The following is a 24,165-nucleotide window of genomic DNA, read 5'->3' as shown; positions in this document are numbered from 1 at the left end:
AGTATTGGTAATCATAAATGTTAAAATGTTAGAAAAAGCATATCTGTGACTGTTAACAGTACAGTGTATCAAAACATTACTGCTTCAACCAGCTGGGTCGATTCCATCCACGTGTGTGAAAGCAGGAGAAAACAGCTTTGATCTGCTTTTGTTGTCATGTCTTTTCTTCAAAAGGCATAAAAAGATAGAAATACACAGACTCAAAAAGAGAAAAAAGACACAATTTGCTAAAATCAAAAGGCAACATAACAATAAAAGAAAAAAAAAAATCAACATGTAAATTAACTTACAACCAAAACCAAGATATTTAAGACAAAAAGAGAAAAAACAGCAGAGAAAATTCTAAACTAAAATAAATATCTTTCTCCATACTGAAATTCGACATAATTATTCCCCTCCCTTAATTTATGCCATTAGACTACGAAGTTTATTTACAGGTTAGATTTTATGTTTGCAGTGTGGACAAGTCGACCACCATGAGATACAAAGACCAGTTTATGATTTTATCACACTATCACCCGTCATCATGGCTTGACACATGACGGATGAAGGCTGGAGAGGAAGTGGGGCTTTGGCAAAGAAATACATACAATAATTAGTAGGTGGCTGACATGAGTACAGGTGACATTTGGTTTCTTCAGTAGAACACAGTAGTATTATCAGACAGGCTTCAGAATCTATCTATAGGACATAAATGAAGAAAACCACACATACAAACACTATTATTTGGTTGTAAAATGTTGACAGGAGGTCTTTTTGTTTCACCTAATGTGACATATCAAAGACAAAGATACCCTCCAGGTCAGACTGATACATTTATATATGTGTGTATATAGGCATATATATATATTCTTTATTATACAAATATAGAGTAACCCGTGTTCTTGTTTGTAATGTTGTTGCTCTGTAACAGTAAAAGAGAGCGAATGCTTCACAGCAGAACAATGAACAGAGTTTAAAGATACACTCCTTGATTTTGCTATAATGCACAATAGTGCCCCCAAATGTCAGAATCTCCCTCTCGCTCATCAATGTTTTCACACCTGGCAAAAAGTAAAGTCTGTGCTATATATGAAGTGTCATAGTATACTCTTAGAAGTTACTATACAAGAAATCAATGTACTTCTTGTACATTTCTACCAATAAGAAATGATGCAATACTTGGACCGACAGATGCCAATCAAACTATAACTTTGGAATGCCACTAACACGTAATGTGGCACTGAAGTGATTCAGGCCCAACCCCAACACACCTAGCCGCTACCACTTAGCCCTACCACTTCATTTTGCACCTTCATGCTTAGGAATAGGGTGTCCAGGTTCTTGTTGGGACTGAGGAGTAGGGTGGGTGAAGTATTGGGACACACTTCAAACTCTCTATTGTGTATTATGATCCTTTTCTTCGTAATAGGCATAGAACAATTACTACTAGTTTGCTGATGTCTTGGTAGCTAACTTGCTAGCTAAAGTTACAATGTTATAGCTGATTTGTGCTCGACAGTCCTGCATTTTGATGCCTGAAATTTCACTTCAGTCCAGCAGTGAAGTTGCTGCATCAGTGCAGACTGGCAGGGCAGGAGCACTGGCTGCTAATGTTCGCTTTAAAAACGCAGCTAACTAGTGGCCAGGTAATGAAGCAGTGTTCTTTTTTCTTTCTTTTTTTTGATGACTTGATTGATAGGGTGAAGTTGAATTGAATTGTGAGCATCCATGCTTTTCTATCTCCATCAGATAAATGACAAATGCCATTGTGATAACACCAGGATTGTCACAGTAACGCAAGAGAAATCAGTAAAACTGAAGATACTATGTTGGAAATGTCTGTTAACTTAAATGCCATAAATGATGACTTATGACATATGAGGGTCTTGAAGGGTTGTTCTATTTCTTAGGGGGAGATTTCAGCCTACCCCTTGTAACCCTGTATGTTCCAGTGATGCAATTTCATAACTGACTTTTAGTCCCTACTTTGGGTCAAATGCACTTTTTACAGTTCCTTCCTTCCTCAAAACCAAGGGCAAATATAAATTCAGTCTAATTGGATGTGGAAGGGTCTGTTTTCCAAAGGTCTAAACCCTGACCCAAGACCCAGACCTCTAACAGTAACAATGAGCTGGCAAGATATGGTGGCATTTGGCAGCGCTTTTGTGCTATAACTGAACCAGGGACAGTCTTTGACTGTGTTTTCAAAAGGTCTTCAGTTCCTCACACCCAGTACTTGTTTTTCACATACTTGAAAAGTACTCGAGGTGTATTGAACACAACGGTGACCATGAATGTTTATATAGTTAATGCGTATGTACTGAATGCTTATATACACTCAAACAACAGCACAGAGTAAGAAGTGGGATGCAGTCCAGTGAAGCTGACACACAGTACACTGCACTGTGCTAACTGCAGTCTATGCAGGACACAATTTATATACACAAGAATTGGAAACAGAAGGAGACTATGTATGTACTAACTCCTAGCGGTAGTGTTCATTAATATACAGTACATTCAGCTAACCTACGAATCGTGTCGCATTCGTCTGTTAAAATTGCATACAGTAAAGGACATGAAGGACACAAGGACATTAAGGTAACAAGCTAAATGCTAAACCTGCCTGTTTCTAGGAAACACAGTGAAAAAAAGTACATCACAAATGAAGAGAACCCTGTTTTATTCCATTAGGTTTGTGGCAGATTTTAATAGTAACCATAATCTCCAGTTGCCATAATAGACCCTTTCCTCTGAATCATGTTGCAGTTTAGGTCCAAGTTCACTTTCCTATTTTCTAATAAACTGCACATCTAGCAAAACATTATCCTGCTTACATTATGGCCTCTTGTGTTATTTGTCATTCAGATGAAATCATTCATTTTGCAGAAGATTGATGTGAGCAGTACTGAAGCCATTCTTGGTGTGTTCAGACTGAACAAAAATATTCCTTATGTTATCCATATGCATTTGGCAGATTTAGTCTTTTAACAGTCTACGTTTACTCATCATTAATGACCCTCCGGACGTTCGCTGTCAACTGGCTAGCAACTCTGATTTAAAACCTTACCAGTACCTTCCAGTTCGTACTATGTTTTCTAAAAGATTCATCTTGGTGGGTTTTTTTCTCCTCTGTCTTCAGGAACTGGAACTGATTTGAGCTGAGCATGATTTTTTCCCTCATGCTGAGATATTTCTAACTCGCCCTCATTTAGGCTGCCGGTGTGAAAGACACAGGTGCATCCACTTGTCTAAAAATGTATTTTGCATTCAGTCTGAACACTCCTTTAGAATAAATGTAACTTAAAGGGGACTTCCGGTGTTATTCCGATGTTTTTAAACTTGGACCCTATATTTACATGTTTCGGTGCCAACGTACCAATCGTTTTGGCATCGGTCCAGTCGGTCGCCTCACCTGGCAGCTGCAACAGGCCTGCAATGGTTGCAACGTAATCCTTTGGGACTGTCAAAGTTACATCCACTAAAAGTGCTTGTTTTTGTCACTGACGGGCTGAGATTGTTATTCTTAGTGTCTGACAACATTACGGAAACACCATTGCAGGCCTGTTGCAGCTGCCAGCTGAGGCAACCTACTGGACCAAAATCTAAAACTTTTGCTGAGTATGAATCATTTTACACACCTAACCATGTGAATATAGGGGCCCAGGTTTAGAAAGAGCAGAATCTCCCTTCAGCCACTGTAAAAAGTAGCAGTTGTAGGACAGTTACTTAATAGCTGCATGGTTTTAAAATAATATGGCCTAGTCAGCATTCTCTGTGACCATATTAGAACAGTGGGACACATCAGAATCAGTGTGATAAACTGTGAAATGGTCTATAAATGGCTGTTCTTGGAGCCATGGTACCCTTTAAAAGACTACAAACCAGTGTTCTTGAAGGAAACAATTAGCGTAAAGGAAAGGAACATGCCTAAAGTGCTCCTTAAATGAACTGAGGCGAGTAGATCCTTTCACACGAAGGAACGATGGACCTTTATTACAAGTACTTACTCAACACAAGCTCATATGCATAGAGGTATATCTTCACTCAGCCTTGACACATTCTAATGTCACATTCTTCCTGCCAGCAAGTCGCATTCTCTCTGCCCATCCAGGCTTTGTGGTAATGGGAGACCAGCAGTCCATCACACACCCAGACACACAAGCGGTCAGACAGGAGTGCAAAAACTCAAGACTACTGTGGCTCTGGCAAAGTGGAATATGTAACAATCTGCTGATTGATCACTTCACCAGCAACATGCAGGCCTACAGTAAGCACTGTAACAGACTAATGCAGGTCGACTATGGGAAGAAAAGATGCATATACAGTACAGAAGACAATTGTGCTGAAACGCTCCTCCTAACATACATTACTAACGGATAACTATCTGCATTTACCCACAAACCGTCCAGCCAGTATGGCTTATAAGAGAAAAGGAACTTGTGACAATCGTTAGTTCTAGCATTAAGGCAAAGTTTTAACTAGCTTGTTGGGTACGACCGTTTCTTTTCAGGCAAAGAACCAGACACATGGACAAAAAACAGTTGAAAGGAAAACTTAACTCAATGGATCAAGAGCTACATGGGAGAGATAGTTTCCACCTGACAAGGCTGGAAAAATACGTTCACATCTTTTCAGACAAACAAGAAGATCCTAACTTTAAGACCCATAGAAACATTTTTAGGCAACGTGCCTAAAACATGAATTGTGTCTTGTGTCGAGTAGTGGAGGCCATCGGAAATATTCAACAGCTTAAAACGGAAGACTCAAAAGTGACTAAAAAATAAAAACCCAAAATAAACATGATTAGGGTAAAAGAGGAAGAGAAATGACAAAGTCTTCATGCAATCAAGTGGACAACCTTCAATAAATTCATGCAATCCACTCGCATAAATACTCCAACTAAGAAAGAATCACATTTAAAACTCAATAAAACTAACTATTATAATCAATATATACCAATATAATAGGTAATATTGTCAATCTAGATAGAGATTATAATTATTTCATCTGATTCAACTGGAAGGCACATCCATAAGGCTTTAGACGGTGTTGCAAAGCTTTCTGCATGGTTCTCTCCCAATATTTAAGGAAAACAACAGGGTGATTATTGCTGCATCACAAACACAACAACTGGTCCAATTAATTTAACAAGTATGACATCAAGATATTCCATGTCATGGGAACAATGTGGACATTGTGCACAACTGCTTTTGAGCCTGAGAGAAATCAATTTTGACAAAAATGAAATTTTCATGAGGAAAGAAAGAAACTAGAGCTACAAGAGAAAAACCCAGACATCTTGGAATAAACAGAAAGAAAGGAGCAGAGTGGGCCACCTTACAACCGTCCCCACCTACCCCAACCCTGACATTCCTCCATCACTTGTAGGGCTTTTACACATCTCAACCAATATCACTTCCGTCATCTTTATTCATTATTATTATTATTATTATTACCAGCATTGTTTCCTTCTGTGGCTGTGTTTTCTACCGTCTCTGGAGTGTATGTGGTGCACCTCTAGGTTTGGACTGGAACTGGGATGTGTATGTGGGTCTGCTTCCAGAGGCAGAAGTGGATGTGAGACTTTAAAACTTGGATGTTGTTCTCCGTGTGTGTATTTAAGAGTAGAAGGTGAGGACGCTCTGGTGGTTGCCGCGCACCAGAAGAATGGGCGGCAGGTCCTTGGACAGTATCTCCAGCCAGGCCATATACAGAGCGCTCGACACCGCCCCCTTCCTGGCCAACGGCAGACTCCTGCATGGAGGAAGAGGAAGAGGAAGAGGAATAAATATGAAGAAATACAATAAAACACCAAAACCATATATCACCTATTACCTTATGAGTCAGTGAGGTCACTTCTCATTCATCCCATTCAAAAGACACTGCTTACAATGATGCGGAAACTAAAGGCTGAAACACTGAACGGGAGCTGGATATCACCACTGATCTCTCAAATCAGTTCCATTCCGATTCACAAAGTTGCAATTCTATTTGTTTCCTGATGGTGTGTGTGTGTGTGTGTGTGTGTGTGTGTGTGTGTGTGTGAAAAAGAGACTGAGAGATCTACACCATCAGTGTGGTGTATACTGTAAGTGCCACCCACACAATTCTGAGCAAGCAAACACAGAAACTTTTGGGAATGTTTGGTACAGCTGTTCCCACAATCACAACTCCAGTCTGGGTCATGAAGGCTGATACAGAATTTGGGTGTTGATATTAACTGTTGTGAAGTTTTGTCAAGCTTTTCATATATGATGGGGGAGGGGGGGCACATTTGTGGATCATAGTTTTTGCATTAACAAATAGTCTCTCTCTCCATACTGAATCACTAGTTTCGTCATTATACGATATTATATTGATTCTGACAACAACATGATATTTGCCAATATTCCCACAATACAATTACAAGTGAATTTAGGGGACTGGTGTTAAATTCTGACCATTAAACTCAGTCAGTTACAGAAGAAGCTGCCACCCCTTTGTTTTCTGCTTTTGTCCATAAAAAGCACTAAATGACACATAAATAATTATAATTAATTATGTATAACTCTACCACAGATTAGGGCTGAATGATTTGGGGAAAATAATCTAATTGCGATTTTTATGATTGACATTGCGATTTGATTTTTTTATTTCTTTTTATTTATTTCTTTATTTTTTAAATCAAGCTTCAGTTCATTATTCACTTTGTAATAGATTTAAAACATGTGATGGAGCATTACCACATTGATATACAGGTCTTGCATAGTATCTTTTTTTGTTGTTGTTGTTGTTGGTAGGCGTATATGCAGTCGCCTTGGGCCACATCTGATTGGTGAGCATGATTGGTACACGAGGAGCAGGGCACTTCTGATGACGAGCATGACCGTTACACTAGGCAGACGTCATGAATTTGTAGAACCGTCGGCACACATGTTTAAGCTGGCTCAGACTTGCATCGTGCAGCAAAATGAATCGCAGCCTCTGTGATTTGCTAATCGCATTGTTTCAAATTGTGATTTCGATTTAAAATCAATTAATCATTCAGCCCACAGACAGATCATAGAGGACAGAAGCGCGTCACTCAACACCCAAACTTGGCAGAGACTGTCCGGCATAGTTTATTTATTACATGACTGCTGACTGCTGAACTCTCACCTGTCAGTGTGGTGGATTAGAGCCTTCAGAGATTTACTTGCCAAACACAAAATCTACCCACACTTGGGGTTAGTTCATTTCTGACTGTGACAAGCATCTATGTGAACAGGCATATTTTAAAAGATTGATCTCTGGATTTTATAAATTGATATTGGATCATTCAAATGAACACAGGAAAATATTTTTTTACACCGGACCTGCATCTCTACACTTAACACCACATTTCTTAATCCCAGAGTGTTTGAGTGAAGTCTATTCAAGTCCTAAACTTTCCGTGTTACAAACAAAAAAGTGCTGTCTTATAAAATTTAAGGACCTGCATTGAAGCACTGTTCGGAGATTAAATAAGTTGGAGGACTTCTAGTTTGCCCGATAGATTCATGCCTTTGTGCAGTGTTTTCAAGTCTGATAAGCCTTCAGAGGTTTACAATCCTACAGTATGAAACAGGATTTTCCTGCTTCGAAACCTATCATAGTCACAATCACTTTATCTTATTTCAAAGTTTGCCAGGTAACCAGTAGAAACTCCCTGGGGGTGACACACAGTAACCTCACCTCCCAGGAATGTGTGCTTAGGGCACTGGTTGAGCAGCTCTTGTCAGGACTGCTTTGTCACTGTAGTGAAATGAATGAGGGGGCTGCGTTTTGTGGCTTGCAGAGCTAATATTGGTCCACCAGTTCTGACACTGGAAAGGTGTAAGAGAGGCTGGCGATTCAACAATAATGACTCATTGAAATCTGTCAGTCCCCATTCAGTACCATGTCCATGTGTCCTTACATCTTAATGTGTTTAAGTCCATCTGTTCTTACAATTGTCCCTATAAATCTGCAGCCTACACACTCTGCACCGCCAAAGGAGCAGGAGAGTTGATACGACCTCAGCTGCTACATAAGAATGCTCCCTCAAACACACTTGCATTAACTCAGTTTATATATCAACATGTTGAAATGAACACACACACACACACACACACACACACACACACACACACACACACACACACACACACACACACACACACACACACACACACACACACACACACACACACACACACACACACACACACACACACACACACACAGAGAGAGAGAGAAGCAGCTTACATGACGATGAGGTTGGCTGTGCTTGAGTGCTCCTTCAGCAGTTCGTTCAGTCTGATCTGACGATTAGTCTGAAAAGCAAAACAAACAGGTTGAAACATGCAGGTATCAACTTACTAGATAACTATCAGAGGCCACTCAAACGCTGACTCTGAGCCAGCAGTAGAACTCGCTGTGCCACACTGTTTGCTTACACTCAACTGTTCCCACTCTAATTGTTCAAAGAACCTAGCAGTGTGCTGACCTTGGCGCGGTAGAGCTCCAGTTCATTGTCAGTGATCCTCCAGGGTTCGCTGTTCTTCAGCCTCTCAGCTGCCTCCTGCTCCATGTCGTCTTCTTTCAGCCGATACGGCTCGATCATCTCCTCGAAGGCCGACACGCTGCACAACAATAACAGCTGAGGGTTAATCCCCTCATACAAGCCAGAAGACAACATCGCAAGGCCTTAAAGAAAATTCACACTTAGATTGCCTTTATGTGATTCTTTTTTAAATGTGACAACCATAGACAGGGAGACAAGTGGGAAGTTAAGTAATGTTATTTTCTCCTGCCAATTATATGGTCAAATCAAGATTTAAGGCATAACTGATTTTTTATAACTTGCCGTTTCATGGGGAGGTCACTGGGGAAACGATTATGGGTGATTAGTGTTAGCTCAGTGGGTTAACCAATATTAATAGTGTTGGTAGTATTTACTCAAGAAAGTCACTGACTTAGATCTTCATGAATGACTGATATGCTATACCGGCCGCTCGCACAAGGTATCGTGGGGGCTAGGAAGCCATGTTTGGCACCATCTAAGCTAAAGGCATGTAAAATCAATGTGGGGAGTATTAACACTAACCAAATGATTTTCCCCTGATCTATTTGTTGTAGTTAGTCCCCACTGTTGTCGTTATTATGTACTCTAGCTTTCCAACTTTTTGTACACAGACATAATAATGGTCCAAAATTATGTGAAATTGTATATCTTTATCAAAAAACATGCACCTAAGTCCTCCACAAACCTCTGGAAAACACTGACTTGAGTCTTATCTTCGTAGTTTTGGCCATTGTGTCTATCGATTATGGCAGTGATATTAATACAATGGCATCCATGAGGTCAAAGAAGATGAGCAGAGTCACTTCATTTGGATATTTGGAAGCAGTGAATGGCCTGAACTACATTCAGTTCAGCAGACCAAAGTTGAAGCAGGAAGTTCATCTGTAAACCTTGAGGATGTTTAAAACTAGCAGTTTGGGTAATCATTTTTCTGTTCTCATATTTTCTCTTCCAGATTAGAGGGAAAAAGAAAATTGCAAAATTTGTAACAAATGGCTTGGAATTGATTTTCTCAACAACAGAATATATGAATATTGTATATCAAGGTCCAAACTATATGTTACTATAAGAGTGCCCCAACCTTTCCAACCTGACTGTCTGTTTCTGACTTCTTTTTAGGGATGTAGTAATGTGACCATGTTCACAGACATCACATATTTACTTGAGTTATGCGAGTACAGTGTAATTAGTACAACCATTGAGGAACACAAATTGTAATTAGCTAGAATGATCCTTTCGGTTAGAGAGGAAAGATAAAACAACACTGCTTTGCACCCACATGACCAAAAATTATGTAGAACTGTGTAGAAAACCAGTCTTAATGTCATCAAGTCACCTCTAAAAACATGAAAATATATGTCTGTCCAAAGTAAAGGGAAATATAATCTGTCCCTCTGAATGTCAGTATGGTGCTGATGTCATGTCTTTACACAAACAGACCACATGAGGGTGGCAGTGACTCACTCTTTTCATTGCCTTCTGGCCAAAGACTCCATCAATCATTATTTTATGATCAGAAGACAGGGTGGAGCTGGGTTTGAGAGGTGTAAAAGCTGAGGGACTTAGTTGCAGAATGCTTTAAGAGTTGAGTCAAAAACTTCTGACAGAATGTTAAGTACAGCAGCCAGGGACACCTCTACAAAATCTGAAACCTAACAAAGCCCAGTTACACAAATGGCCTCTGGTCCAAAAGTCCAAAAACTAATACCTCTACCCATCCACGGGACACAAACTACTGTCGCCTGCATGCAAGTCATGTGCAAGATTCATTCACCCAATATGGCTGCAAGAAGTGATGTATGTAATAAATAATGATAGATATACATCAGCAGTTGGCCAATACCTGGAATTAAAAGCTGACATACTGATCTCTTGTCTCATATTCATGTTTTGATGTCAAACCCAAATGTTTTCAGCTGTTCCAATAGTTTTGGAGGAGACTGTAATTGGTTTAAACTGGAGATATACTGAAACCTGTGTGGTTGTCCGAGACCACCGGGGCATGTTCTAGTGACTGGGGCCTGTATCTAACTCAGCAGCAGAGAGAGACTAGCCTTTCTTTGGGGTCATCATTCATAATTTCCCCCTGCTCACAGATTTATGCAAACTCTTCTTCCAAGCTTCCTGTTGGCTTTATACACTGGGTATAATGTCCAGCAGAGTCATGTAATATCTCCCACTTTCTCTTCTCTTACAGAGATACTGTTTTCATCCACTAACTTTTTTCTGGCTCTGACAGTTTGCAGCTTTTTCGAGCTCTGTCAAGTTGCACTGAATGCAGTTTTACTGCAGTTTTGTTTCAAATCAAACAGCTTCCAGCTGTTCAACGGACATAATCGCTCAGTTTTCTTTCTTTTAATGTGAAACAGTTGCAAGAAGCGAATCCATTTCCACAAATGGAATAGATGGTTATAGTATTAGTGTATAGTTTTGTGGAAATGGACAATATATTTAATTTACTATCTCAACCTTTAACAATAATCTGTCTTTATCTACCCAGCTGTTATCTGAGAGTTTATATTAAGTGTTGCATGTACGATAGGACAAGATGAACTTACTGTTCCTTCTTGGGCTTAGTGTTTATGTCTCCCAGGACCGTGATGTCCGAGAAGTCTATCCTGAACTTGCTCAGCAGAGTGGCCATCCTGCAAAGAAAAAGCAAAATCAAAAAGCTTTGAGATAAATGCTGGAAAGACGATGTAAGACATTTTCAATTCTAGGAGCTGTGGACAGAGATAACAGCAGTGAGTCATCATGAAGGCCAAGGCAAGCTGCTTTAAATAGCTCCTTTTGAACATGGAGGTTCTGGGAGCATGGAGGCAGGTAGGACGGGCTTTACTGGGCGCACTCTGGCATTCTGTGTATGAGAGTCATTTCCTTTAGCTTCAACTTCAAAGAAGCTGAGAGCTTGAGAGTCTCATCGGTCACATACAGAAGAGCTTTTGTACTACTGTCATATTCCTGGTTTCACATATGAAAACCAAAAACAAATTACACTTTATGCTGCACTGATCAGTACTGTATATCAGGGCTCCTCAAAGTCCGGACAGAACTGGGAATCAAAGACGACCCAGCTCATACCTCGTGTTATGAAAGTGTAACTTTTTTTAAAAAAAAAATTGAAATACATTTTTTTCCCGATTCCATCTGCAGATGAATGTGGTTTTAATGCTGCTTATCTCCCTATTGCTGACACTGTTATCATGGTGACGTTCACTGCTGTAGAGAGTGACGGAGTCCGCAGAACCACAATGTGTCTGTTTTTTCTAGTACAGCTTCTACAACTAGTATCAATGTAGATGTAAGAATATGTCTGAGTCAGAGTCTCGTAAGACTATCCACCACACTGGCAGGTAAATGCTTGTACCAAAATAGACATACATAAAGAACTCTGCTGAGACTCTCTGCTGTGTTTGCATTGAAGTGCGCCTCGTACATCCAGAAATCTATACTCGAAAGGTACAGGAATACAAGAAAGTTGATTTTTTCTTATTTTCCTTTGTTGAAACACATTAGCCTACATCGGTCATTATTTTCCTCTTCCTTCACTAGAACACCTTTAATAAGTAGATGCTACAATAACAATATCCCATTCATTTCTGCAAAGACAGATTTTAAAAATTCTATTTAAAAAAATCTTCAAATTGTCAACTCCACCATGGATCACATTAATGGATTAATGGATCCCATGTTATTTTGGTATTGCCAGTTGTTCTGGACCCCTGACACTGAATACAAATCAGAAGCAGACCTTTAAGTAATATGTTGGAGAACCCCTGCTTTATATGAACAGTTGGTCAAATAACTTTGAGTAATGCGAATGTTGTCACTCATAATGCTGATTATGAACCAACAGCTTCTCAGTTCCATCAGCTATCTGAAGCTTTATGGCAACTTGCAGTACATTGTTCTGGTTTTACAGCGCACAACTTTACAGTTTGGTTCTGTCTCAGTGCTCTTGTCAACCTAGTTTCCAACAGCAGCAGGAAGCATTTTTCAGCAAAAAAGCTTTAATAAACCCACCGTACACGACCTGCTCAGCAGATAACAGCAGATAGACACAGTTAGAGACTAGCTGGTGAACATAGTGGAGTATATATATATATATATATATAAGACTTCTATTCATCAGGTGGACACAAACGTTACTCCACATGAATGCAAGGTGATAATATGTCAAATGTGAGTGACTTTCAGTTTAAGAGATAAAAAGCTTAAAAAAAATAATAAATCCATCAGTTACCTGTCTTTACAGAAAGGGTGTATCCACAGACCCTCTAAAGAAACCTTCACTATGAAAACTATTGTGAGATCTGTTAAAGTTAAAGTTTGAAAGGGAGTTGATTCAAAGGCAGCAGGCATCAGTTCCAAGTTTAACGTACGAGCAGGCATCCATAGAATAAGAAAACTTGGAAGTAAAACTATTTTTTAAATTTATAATGAAATCTAACTGCATACAGGTGAAAAATAGTGTTGTGTGAATCCATCCAGATGTGTGTTGAAATTAGAGCTATACTGTCTGTATATCTGCAATATTGGCAGTTCGGCTATGAAATCTTTTTTCATTTTTTTTTTTTTTTTTGCGATTATAACCCAGAACAAGATGCTGGGGGGAATTTCTAATTATTACATTCCTATTTAAGTTTTTAAAAAATGTGTATATATCAGCCAATACATCGATCCAGCATTTTCACTCCCTAATATTATCTGCATTATGTCCCAAAAGATCTAATATTAATTGGGCTCTAGTTGAAATGGCCAGTTTGTAGTTTTGCAGTAAACAAACACAAAGGAGATTTCAGAGTGCGCATAAAGCTGTGTGCTCACACACAGAGATAAAAGGCCCGACTGCTAGCACCAAGCTAATTTTATCCAACAATTGAGGTAGGAGGCAGCTGTAGGGGACAATGAGAGACAGAGAGAGATGGGGGGGAAAGAGTGTGAGTGTGTGAATGTGTGTGTGTTTGTGTGTGTGAATGTGTTTGTGGGGAGGACAGCAGTAAGAACGGCAGTAAGAGCAGCAGAGGGTGAGATTGTGCTGAAAGCTGATTCTGTCATGAAGGTTCAGGGTTTATGCAGATGTAGATATTATTTGACATACTACACCCTTAAAGGAATAGTTCAACATTGCTTCATTTGAGAGAGTCAGATGAGAATATGGATATCAATCTTGTGTTTTATTTCTATTTTTGTACAGGTAAAAAAAAAAAAAAAATACAGCATGTTAGTCAATGAGCTTTAGTGGTGCTGGTTAGTTTATTTTCTTTTATTTGGACAGAGCCAGGCTAGATGTTTCCCCATCCCAGTCTTCATGCTAAGCTAGGCTAACCATGTCCTGATTCCAGCTCTGAACTTGACACAGACATGAGATTGATAAATATTTTTATATCACTCCAGGGAAGAAATCCATTTTTTCAAATGTTTAACCTTTCCACTAATATTAATACATGGCAAATATAACATTCTAATGTCCGTACAAGCTGCAAGAGAGTTAAAGTCTAAGTGAATGATGGAAGTCAAATTGTTCCACTCTACATGTCTTCATATCAGCAAAGTAAGACCATTAAAGAGAGTGATAAGATGTAATGACATTACTGATGACCCCCTTTCATAGTTAGTCAGAACAATCTTTCCTTGCAGGTGGACAGATAGTCTAAGTCAGTGGTGGAATGTAACTGTACATGTATGTAAGTACTGTCCTTAAATTCCTTACTTTAACTCCTACTCCACTACATCTCAAAAGGAAACATTAAAGCTTTCAGACAAATGTAGCGGAGTTAAAAGTACAGTTACAAGTTGCTTTTCACAATGCAATTTTTCTAACTATTATGATCATGTGTCGTGATAATATGTGATCATAATGATCATATGATCTCAGAATTAGTATTCAGAGTTCATCTTAGAATCACCCCAGTACATGAATATATTGAGTTCTTATGGGTAACGTGAACAAACACTATCTGTATGTGTAGCTGCAGACCAATGCAGTGTCACTGTTATGTTGTCAGCAGCAGCTGAGCAGATGAGTGTGGTGCTGAAAGGAAAGCAGATGGCTGCACTGTGTTCACTGCTATCAAGCTGCATGCCTGCTTTTATACGATAAGGCTTTCTGATGTCTGGTCCACCTCCAATTATATACAGGATGGGCAGAAAAAATACTACCTTGAGTAATAGAAGTCAACTAGAAAGATGTAACATACACACAGTTTAAGAATATGCGGGCACAGATTGATAAAGTGATGGTGCAGATTTTAAAAACGCCATTTTTGTTTTTTTTTCCTTTATAGCTGACCTCAGGGTGGCCTTCTAAATGAGAAGAAGGTGCAGTACTTACGCTCGGCGGTCGTGATCAATCCTGTTGATCTTGCCTCCAATGAAGACACGGATCTTGCAGTCCTTCCACCTCTTCTTGTTGGTCAGTAGGTAGGGGATCAGCAGGGTCAGACCTGAACAGGAGACATTAAATAAGTGCTCAACATAGAGCCATGGGACATCATACATCGGCTGTAACTCAGCTGGTAAAATTTAAAGTAAAAGAAATTTGCACAGGTTTTCACTCCTATTTTCTCCTAATTACAAATACAAAACTGGTAACTGACTATTATTCAGAAAACGTGCATATTTAGTAAACTACTTCAACAAAATTGTAAATGCTTCAAATATCATGACATATGACTTTTAATGCAGAGTATACACCGACCAGCCACAACATTAAAACCACTGACAGGTGATGTGAATAACACTGATCATCTTGTTACAGTGTTCTGCTGAGAAGCCTTGGGCTCTGGCAATCATGTTAATGCCACTCGACACACATCACCCATACAGACACTGTTGTGGACTAACATCTAATCAGACCAAATGCCAGGCAAATTTAGATTACATACAAAGTCGATGATTAGTCGTGAATTCTCGTCTATTCGCGCCAGGCGGTACACGAATGACGTGACGCGACTGAAGCGAGCATTCGTGTGAGTTGAAAATATTGAACTCAATCGAAATTTTGGGATGATGCTGTGTCGTGAAAGCCTGTCGGCGTTGGCGTTCACACTAACGTTGCTGATGTCTGGACATTCATGAACAACAATGGAGGAGAGGATAATAATCACTAATCTTGGCCGTTTGTGGACACCCAGAGCTGTACGATAACACATCTACTCATACCGAGACAGGACAAAGAAGGAGCTGCCGTGGAGGGAAGTGAGTGAGAGAGAGAGAGTTTTGAAATTACATCTCAGCACTGCACAGCACAGCTCTCATCGATCCGAAGTTGTTTGCTTGTCACCTGGCCAACAGACCTGAGGAAGCATGAATTCGGGCTTTTACAAGACGGCATTATGATGCTGTTATTTCGGCATCCTTTTCCATTTATTGCAGTTCACAGAGAAGTACATCCGCTCATGGCAACAGCACTTCCCGATGACAGTGCCCCCCCCACCAGCAGGACAATGTGCCCTGACACACCACAACTGCTCAGGAAAAGCTCGAGGAACACAACAAAGAGCCCAAGGCGTTGATCAGACCTCCAAATTCTGCAGATCCCAAATCTGATCGAGCATCCGTGGGACGTGCCTGAACAAGTCCAATCCATGGAGGCCCCACCCCCCCAACATACAGAACCCAAAGGCTCCACTACAAATGTTCCGCTGCCAGACACCACAGGACACCCCAAGAGGTCTTATGACTATGACAGGTCAGAGCTGTTTTGGCTGAACAAGGGGAACCTGCACAATATAAATTAGGTGGTTTTAATGTTGTTGCTGAACGGAGTTAAGTCATTGAAAAAAATTGCTAGAAGCAGCATGTGAGATTATTGTATAATGAAGAAGAGTTCTGCTAGAACCAAAGAGTGCCTCTGCTGTCAATAGTGAAGAGGCTGACATGACGATGAGCTAGATATCAAGTGTCACATGTCACAGTGTCTTGAACACGAGTCATGCCTCTGGCCTAGTTCACTTCTTTACACACTGCGGGGCTGACAGACACTTAAAATCATCCCACCCAACAAAGACTGAGGCATATTAACAAATTGTGTCTGTCAGCTCCACTGATCAACACGCCCTGACAGAGTGGATCCTTCTAACAGCTGTAATTTGTCATTTTCATTTCTCAGTAATTGCAGTATCAAGTCAGGGGTCCATGCCTCTTTTGACCTGCTGACAGTGGTCTGCTACATTCAAATTGCTTTATATTACTCGTATTGTTCTGTGCAAATTAGTGTCATTAGGCCTATATTTGGCATCATTTTGTTCCCTGAGAATGTACATAACAAAACACACTCACACTAGGCAATCCGTACCGTGCCCAAGCATGGTATACTTTCTTGGCCCTGGCACTGTTGGAAGCAGTGTGCTGGTTTTAGGGGTGGGCAATGTGCCCAAAATCTTCTATCACAGTATACATCATTTTGTATCACACTAATTGGGTCACTATACAGTAATTGTCCTGTAAATTAAGAAATTGTTTGAAATAGTCATACCGTACTTTTTCACATTTCATTACTTTCTTTTTCTATTTTGGAACTTCCATACAAACAAAAAAGAACTGCCTCATATGACAGTAAAACTAACATCCTTTCAAAATGGAAGCTTTAGAGTTGTCCGAAGAATCAGGGCTGGACACTGTCTTGAGTTTCCCTTTCACACATGTAGCAAACAACAGGAGATCATCTGTGTCAGACCCATTCTCGCTTACTGGTTATACACTGGTTTAGGCGAAATAGGGGCTTGGTAATGTCGACTGTGTTTGCATTGATTTCAGTACTACATGTATTTAGACGTATCGCCAATATCAACAAAAGAGTCAAAAGAAATATATCGAGCAAGCAGTAACGAGTTAGAGGCAGCTTAAGTCCATGCAACATCATCGATGTCATGAACACACCCACTCGCTCACTGTGAATCCTCTACAAGATGACCTGTTCTACTCACACATGGACTCAATGAGACTTGAGCTGGCAGGGAAAGCTTCTCCAGTGCAAACAGCATTACTGTCACACGGTATATACAGCTGAATCACCAACCTGACCTGGCTGCACACCTAGCAAACATGTCTTAAATAAACAAGCTGTGGTGTCACACTCGTATTAACAACAATACACATTATGTGTTTGTCCTGGTCCTCATGCTGCCACTCACAGCTTGATAACATTCACAATTAGAAATATGTCCAGTTGGGGGAGATTAGTCTTTGTCCCAGACTCACCTCCATCATCAAACAGCCACCACACATCCACTGTGCCCTTCCCTTGTTTCTTCTGGAACTGCTGGCTGGCCTCCAGCAGCCTCTGGTCCGACACATTCAGTGGTACAGTCGGGCTCTTCTTGTCTGCAGGGATGGTTGCCAAACACACACACACACAGACACACACACACACACACATACCACAGCACACGCAAACAACACAAACACAGCAAAAGCTCATTAAGATGGCAACATAAGACTGTAATTACTATCATTTGCTGGCCTGTTAAGAGTTCTGAGTGGGATTCAGGTTGGACAGTCAGCACAAATCCTTGGAGAACAAACTGTGTAGTTTGGATTTGTCAGTTACAGACCAACCTATGTTGTGTTTGGTTATGTGGACTGTTAACTATTCAGTGGCAATGTTGGTATGATGGTGAGCACTTCAAACATATAACATGTTTCTAATAAAAGTAAAAAGACAAGCTATCAAATCTGAGCAATACAGCTGCAATCAGTGTTTCCCCTTGTAGATGTTTTGCAGTTCTTAGAACTGTTCCTTCTATTGGGTTTAAAAGCACCAGCAGTTTTGCTTGTTTTAGCAAAATGTCGCTTAACTCAAAAATCACTACTTTGTTTAAAAATTTTCTTTTTGTCTTGACATCTTCAATTTCAAAAAACGTTTCATAGTGTAGGGTTTTACACCAATTTCCTACCTTCCGGGCAGCCAGTGGTGCTACAGTATGAAAACAAATGTGTCTTTTCCAATTGAGCAGTTTTTGTTTTGTTTTTTACATGGGTTTCATGTGTAAAAGTTAGTAGTCTGTTGTGATTTTATAGTATTTATGTTTGCATATCAGCAAGTCTTAAAAGGGGCACTATGTAGTTTTGAAGAAGAAATTCACACTATCCATAAGTGAATAAACGAGCTGTTCTCAGAGGAAAATAAGGTCCCGGAACACTGTTTGAAGCTAGAAAGGTGGCAGGGTCCGCCACATATAAACACAGTAAAACAATATAAACTGTGCTGTCCTTTAAGGTCAGTTTGTTTATTCAGTCATGAAAACAAAGAGAGTTTGATTATTTAGTTTGTTTAGGCAGAAATGAAGATCTTTCTCTGCTCATTAACATTTCTTCACCTAAACTACAGAATGCTCCTTTAAATCCGCCCGGAGAACAAATAAAGTACTTGAATTTAATTCAATCAAAAATGTCAGAAAGCAGTGGAATATTACCATCACAATGATCAAATCCCTACCTTTTTGCAGCTGCAACCAATACGTTTCTGGCAAATCATTTCAGCACTAGTTACATTTAATGGTGAAATGAGTTAAAAGATAACAAAGACTGCCTTGAAGTTAGAAAAATAAACTTGAAAGTATGCTTTTGATTTATGAGAGTCAAAAGTAGAGCCTGACTGATATTATTGTCTAATTTTGGCCCATCACACATGTATCGGCGTATATGTTGTTTGAAATGCACCGCAATGAAAACGTTTTTTCAGAGATTATTATTATTATATTGCACAGAAAGATGCTCGGGCTGGTGTATAATTATTAAATGCACAGTAACTTCACTGTTTCAGTGCACTGGTGTCATTTCAGACAATAAAGTTTATTGTTAAACTGTAAAATATCCATTACATATCTTTGCTTCATGGGTTTGATAACCACAGTTGAGGGATCATTGCCAAGAATGTGTGATGAGTGAATGATATATCTCTATCTCTGCCACAATGATCAAATATCAGTTGGCCTCTAATCAAAAGCAAATTGTAGTTAATGGACATCATGTGAAGAGTCAGTGAACTGACTCAGTGATATCAATTACGCAGCTATATTTAACAAAGGTTTGCTAATATTAGCCACTCTGAGTTAATGGTTATGCCAAATCAAGCAAAATCAGCAAGTGTACGGAACTGAGCATGGGTGAGTTGTATGTTTTTCCTGCATGCTCATTATTTTTCTGATGTCTGATGATTTCTTTCATTTTGGCTTATGGACACAGGGGAAACACCATCAATACTAACAACAGCAAACAAACAGGGAGAGAAGCTGTGAGAGTTAGCTGGACAGTGCTGGAGACATGAAAACAGAGGAGCAGTTTTCATCCTGGAAAGGAAAGCTACAGACAGACTGTCACCTCCAGACAGACGAGAAGCAGCAGGCAAGAGAGACTGAAAATTCACTGGAGGAAATTGAAATGCTGGCGCACACAATCACAACATTAAGTACTCAAGACTTGGATTGAGTTAAAGGCACTATGACATACAGTACAGCATCAGGGACTGGGCCTGAGCTACAAGGAGGGCACTGTTGACAAGAGAGCAGGAGAAAGAGAAGAAAAGACTAAATGTTATTCCCCAAAGCCAAGTAGCTAGCAGGGCCTGAAACGCAGGGCATACGTGAAGAGACACAAGACAGAGACAGCAGGGTGCAGGACGCTATGTTAATACAAGAGGAATTCAAATATACTGTGAAGAATGAGGTGGTAGAGGAAGGAGAGCACAAGGAAAGGAAAGTATGACTTAAGAGGAAAGGAGCACACAAAAAAAACAAAGAGTGTAAGATAAAACCAAGCAGAGAGAGCGAGAGAGAGATTTTAAGGCAACCCAATAAAGTGGATCTCCTGCCTTTTTTCAACAGGGGCTGAGTTGTAGCTTTGCCATCATCGTCGTCATCTGGGAAATGTGAGACAAAAGGAGAGAAAAAAATATATAATTGAGCTGAAATGTTGATTTGGTGTGTGATCAATTTACAACCCAGGCATGTCAGAAAATAAACAGCTACAAAAAATATCACAAGTATGAAAAAGCACAAACACACAAAAAAGTCCTGGGGAAACCAGTAAGCTGTGAGCGTCATGCTAACAGACTGGCACTCAGGTTGACGGAAAACAAAAACCTTTTCTGAAGCTTTTCCACTGGCAGGAGTTTTACAGAGAGCTCAATTTTTTCTCCTCATTTCTGGGAATTTCTGTGGCCTGACCTGAACAATAAAACCAGCAGCTCTGAGCCAGGACTCTCTACTTAAAATCAAGCTGGCTTCCACTGGCCATTAGTTAAGCAACATTCAAGGACATGTGAGAGTATTAAATACGCATGAATCAGTTCTAATTCTCAAAGCCGAACTACTCCACTGAGACTATACTTGGATTAGAATGAAAATCTCTCACAGTGAGTCAGAGTAAAAATTAACTCCACAAAGAGGAGGGGAGCTGGGCCAAGATTCTTGTCTTAATGACAGCTCAGGTAGGAGCTTTGGTTGGAACTAAGAGGATTACCCAAATCAAGACATTCATCTTCACTTTGCTACATTTTCCTTTACCAAATCAACAGGTTATCAATGTGTGTGGCTTAGCAGCACTGGCAGCATATTAAGGGTGTTATGATGCATCATTCTGGGTTGATGTATCTATTCACTGATCAGTGATCCAATACCATCGATGCAAAGTGAAAACATTGATCCGTATCATCCTCTTAGGATTTGCCTTTATTTGGATATTCTCATAGCATTTCTGTTTCACCTTGTCTGCCCAAACAGTGCAGCACCAGGTAGATAATGGCAAGCAGCCAAGACGATGCCGATATCTACTCTCCCCTCGCAATAGATCAGCAGTGTCCAAATATTTTGGATTTTGGAGAGTAAATAATAAATATCAATTGCTAATCTACAGTATGTGTAGAGGAAAGCATCTGATAGGCTAATTTATGCGATGTAAGCTGCCATAGGCTTAAGCTAATAATGAATAATAAATGACTACGAAAAAACAATAGTTTTGTTTCCTTGACAGTTATTACTGAGCTGAATAGTATACTTTTGTTTTATGTTCTTCTTGGTAAAGCAACATTATGTAGAAATTGGCATTTTGTGAAATTTGGCGCCCCCCACAGTTTCAGTTCAACACCACTGTCATCAATACAAATCCCAGGTCTGTAACAATTTGTAAGACATGATGTAGGTGCTGACTATAAACAAAACTTATTATGTCATAATAATGTTAACTTGTATCTTGAAGTCAACAAGTCTGTGATCCTACCCTCAAGTTACATAGTACAGAAACAAGTGATGGGGGGGTGGAGTGGAGTGGACACCATTCATCCTATTACAAGACACTGTACCATCAAAATGATTTTGCAGCTGTTATTTCTAAAGGTAAAAAAAGTTACATAATGTTGCTTTAAGCTGTGTTTTATGTGTTTACGTTAAGTCAGTTTGAAGTAAACTTTACTGCACTGAATCAGCTACAATTAATTATAATTATTTATGTGTCATTTAGTGCTTTTTATGGACAAAAGCAGAAAACAAAGGGGTGGCAGCTTCTTCTGTAACTGACTGAGTTTAATGGTCAGAATTTAACACCAGTCCCCTAAATTCACTTGTAATTGTATTGTGGGAATATTGGCAAATATCATGTTGTTGTCAGAATCAATATAATATCGTATAATGACGAAACTAGTGATTCAGTATGGAGAGAGAGACTATTTGTTAATGCAAAAACTATGATCCACAAATGTGCCCCCCCTCCCCCATCATATATGAAAAGCTTGACAAAACTTCACAACAGTTAATATCAACACCCAAATTCTGTATCAGCCTTCATGACCCAGACTGGAGTTGTGATTGTGGGAACAGCTGTACCAAACATTCCCAAAAGTTTCTGTGTTTGCTTGCTCAGAATTGTGTGGGTGGCACTTACAGTATACACCACACTGATGGTGTAGATCTCTCAGTCTCTTTTTCACACACACACACACACACACACACACACACACACACACACACACACACACACACACACACACACACACACACACACACACACACACACACACACACACACACACACACACACACACACACACACACACACACACAGACAGAGTGGCCCAAGACATCTGTGGACTAACAAACTGGGCCCAGTGGGAAGACTCGGGTCACGGGTCACTGAGGCGACTTCCTGTCAGAGCAGTTTGTGTGTGCGTGTGTAGCGGCAGGATAAGGGAAGCTATTGGCGGATTAAGGGTCTCTGAAAACAGTGTTAAACAGTTTTCCTGAATGAAAATCGCCTCTCACACACACACACACACACACACACACACGCACACACATGCACACACACACAAATACACATGAACACACACAAAGTGCAGTGAGAATGTATACATATGATGTTATGGTACATACAGTAAGTGTTTTAATGGTTTGAAATCACAAATATAATCATCTAATGTCATAAATGATTATTTTTCCATTTCCCTGCTGCCATGTCAGCAGTGTCTCAGCTGGGTGTCACTGTAAACAGGTCTGCTTGGCAGATTAAGAGGGAATACAAAAAGCAATTGAGATGAATGTAAAGACATTCACACTGAGGCAGGCTGACCTTTCTGTATAGCTGGACTGTTCTGAAGGCTGGTGGCCTTGGAGGACGGCTTGGATGAATCGGCATCAGAGTCTTTGCTGGTGTCTATGGACACGATTACATCTTTCATCCCGGAGGACTTCTCCTGGGAGGACAGCAACTCATCTGTGAGGAAATGGAACGAGAGGACAGATGGAGGGAGGGAGATGCGGGGAAGAAGAGAGAATAAGACGATGAGGAGGATAGTAACGGATTGTTTAAATACTGTGAAGCAGCCTTCACAAAGCAACACTTCCAGGTTACTCTGGTGATTCAGCATTTTACCTCCATAAAGTTGAGAGACTCATAAAAGACAGATTTAAAAAAAGAAAGAAAAAAAAAATTGGAACTGTTAATTTTGATCTTTAGTCCCTACTATAAATCAGGACTCAAACATATATTCATACATTATCCAAAATGCATCTCAGTTAGGGATGTCCTGATCAAGTTTATTGGTCCTGGTCCTGATCTGAGTCCTTTAATATCTGTCTGTCTGGTCTGAACCTTATATTTACCTAAATCTTGATTAAATCAGGGTGTCTACAAGTTCTGGACACTTAAAGTTTCTGCTTTGTAAGACCTTAAGATAACTTTTAACAAAATTCAAGACTGATCTTTTTCTTATTTAAACACTGCAGGTAAGTATAAAGCTAAGTAGTATATATGTGGTCCTATGCAGCAGTAGGTTTTTGTTTGAAGATGGTTAGGTTATAAAGTGAGTCTTTTTAATCTGAATTTTGCCAACAGGTCAGTACAGGAATAAAGTAAAAAGACAGTATTAGGGTCAGTGGAAGGTTTAAAGTTTTGAACAATCAGAACTACGGACTTCGAGCTTGGCTGATTTTGACAAAAATAAATTAAAAGATGGATAAAGTTTAAGAGTTTAGACTATTTAATGCTTTTAAAACCTTCAGCCACTCTATTTGTCACACTTGAACTTGAATATTTGAGAAACTTCAGTGTTAGAAAGTAGAAATACAGTGATGTAACAGGAAGCACACAAACAAGACAGCAAACAAGTTTAATTTTGGCCTGTT

General features: G+C 39.8%; 1 protein-coding gene across 1 annotated transcript in view; it reads right to left on the bottom strand.

The window, feature by feature from the left end:
- Positions 1-5,396: 5,396 nt before the first annotated feature.
- Positions 5,397-24,165, bottom strand: part of slc12a2 (solute carrier family 12 member 2) — a 70,215-nt gene continuing 51,446 nt past the window's right edge. Inside the window, exons 20-27 of the mRNA XM_073477658.1 lie at positions 23,111-23,254; positions 20,361-20,408; positions 17,750-17,872; positions 14,880-14,991; positions 11,104-11,190; positions 8,468-8,603; positions 8,227-8,294; positions 5,397-5,736 (exon numbers count right to left, since the gene is read on the bottom strand). Of these exons, the coding sequence (XP_073333759.1) occupies positions 5,601-5,736; positions 8,227-8,294; positions 8,468-8,603; positions 11,104-11,190; positions 14,880-14,991; positions 17,750-17,872; positions 20,361-20,408; positions 23,111-23,254 (854 nt within the window). The 3' untranslated portion in view covers positions 5,397-5,600. The remainder of the gene's footprint in view (positions 5,737-8,226; positions 8,295-8,467; positions 8,604-11,103; positions 11,191-14,879; positions 14,992-17,749; positions 17,873-20,360; positions 20,409-23,110; positions 23,255-24,165) is intronic.

This window comes from Pagrus major, chromosome 12 (genome assembly GCF_040436345.1).
Source record: "Pagrus major chromosome 12, Pma_NU_1.0".
Classification (NCBI taxonomy): Eukaryota; Metazoa; Chordata; class Actinopteri; order Spariformes; family Sparidae; genus Pagrus; species Pagrus major.
This window is presented reverse-complemented; position numbering and strand designations above follow the sequence as displayed.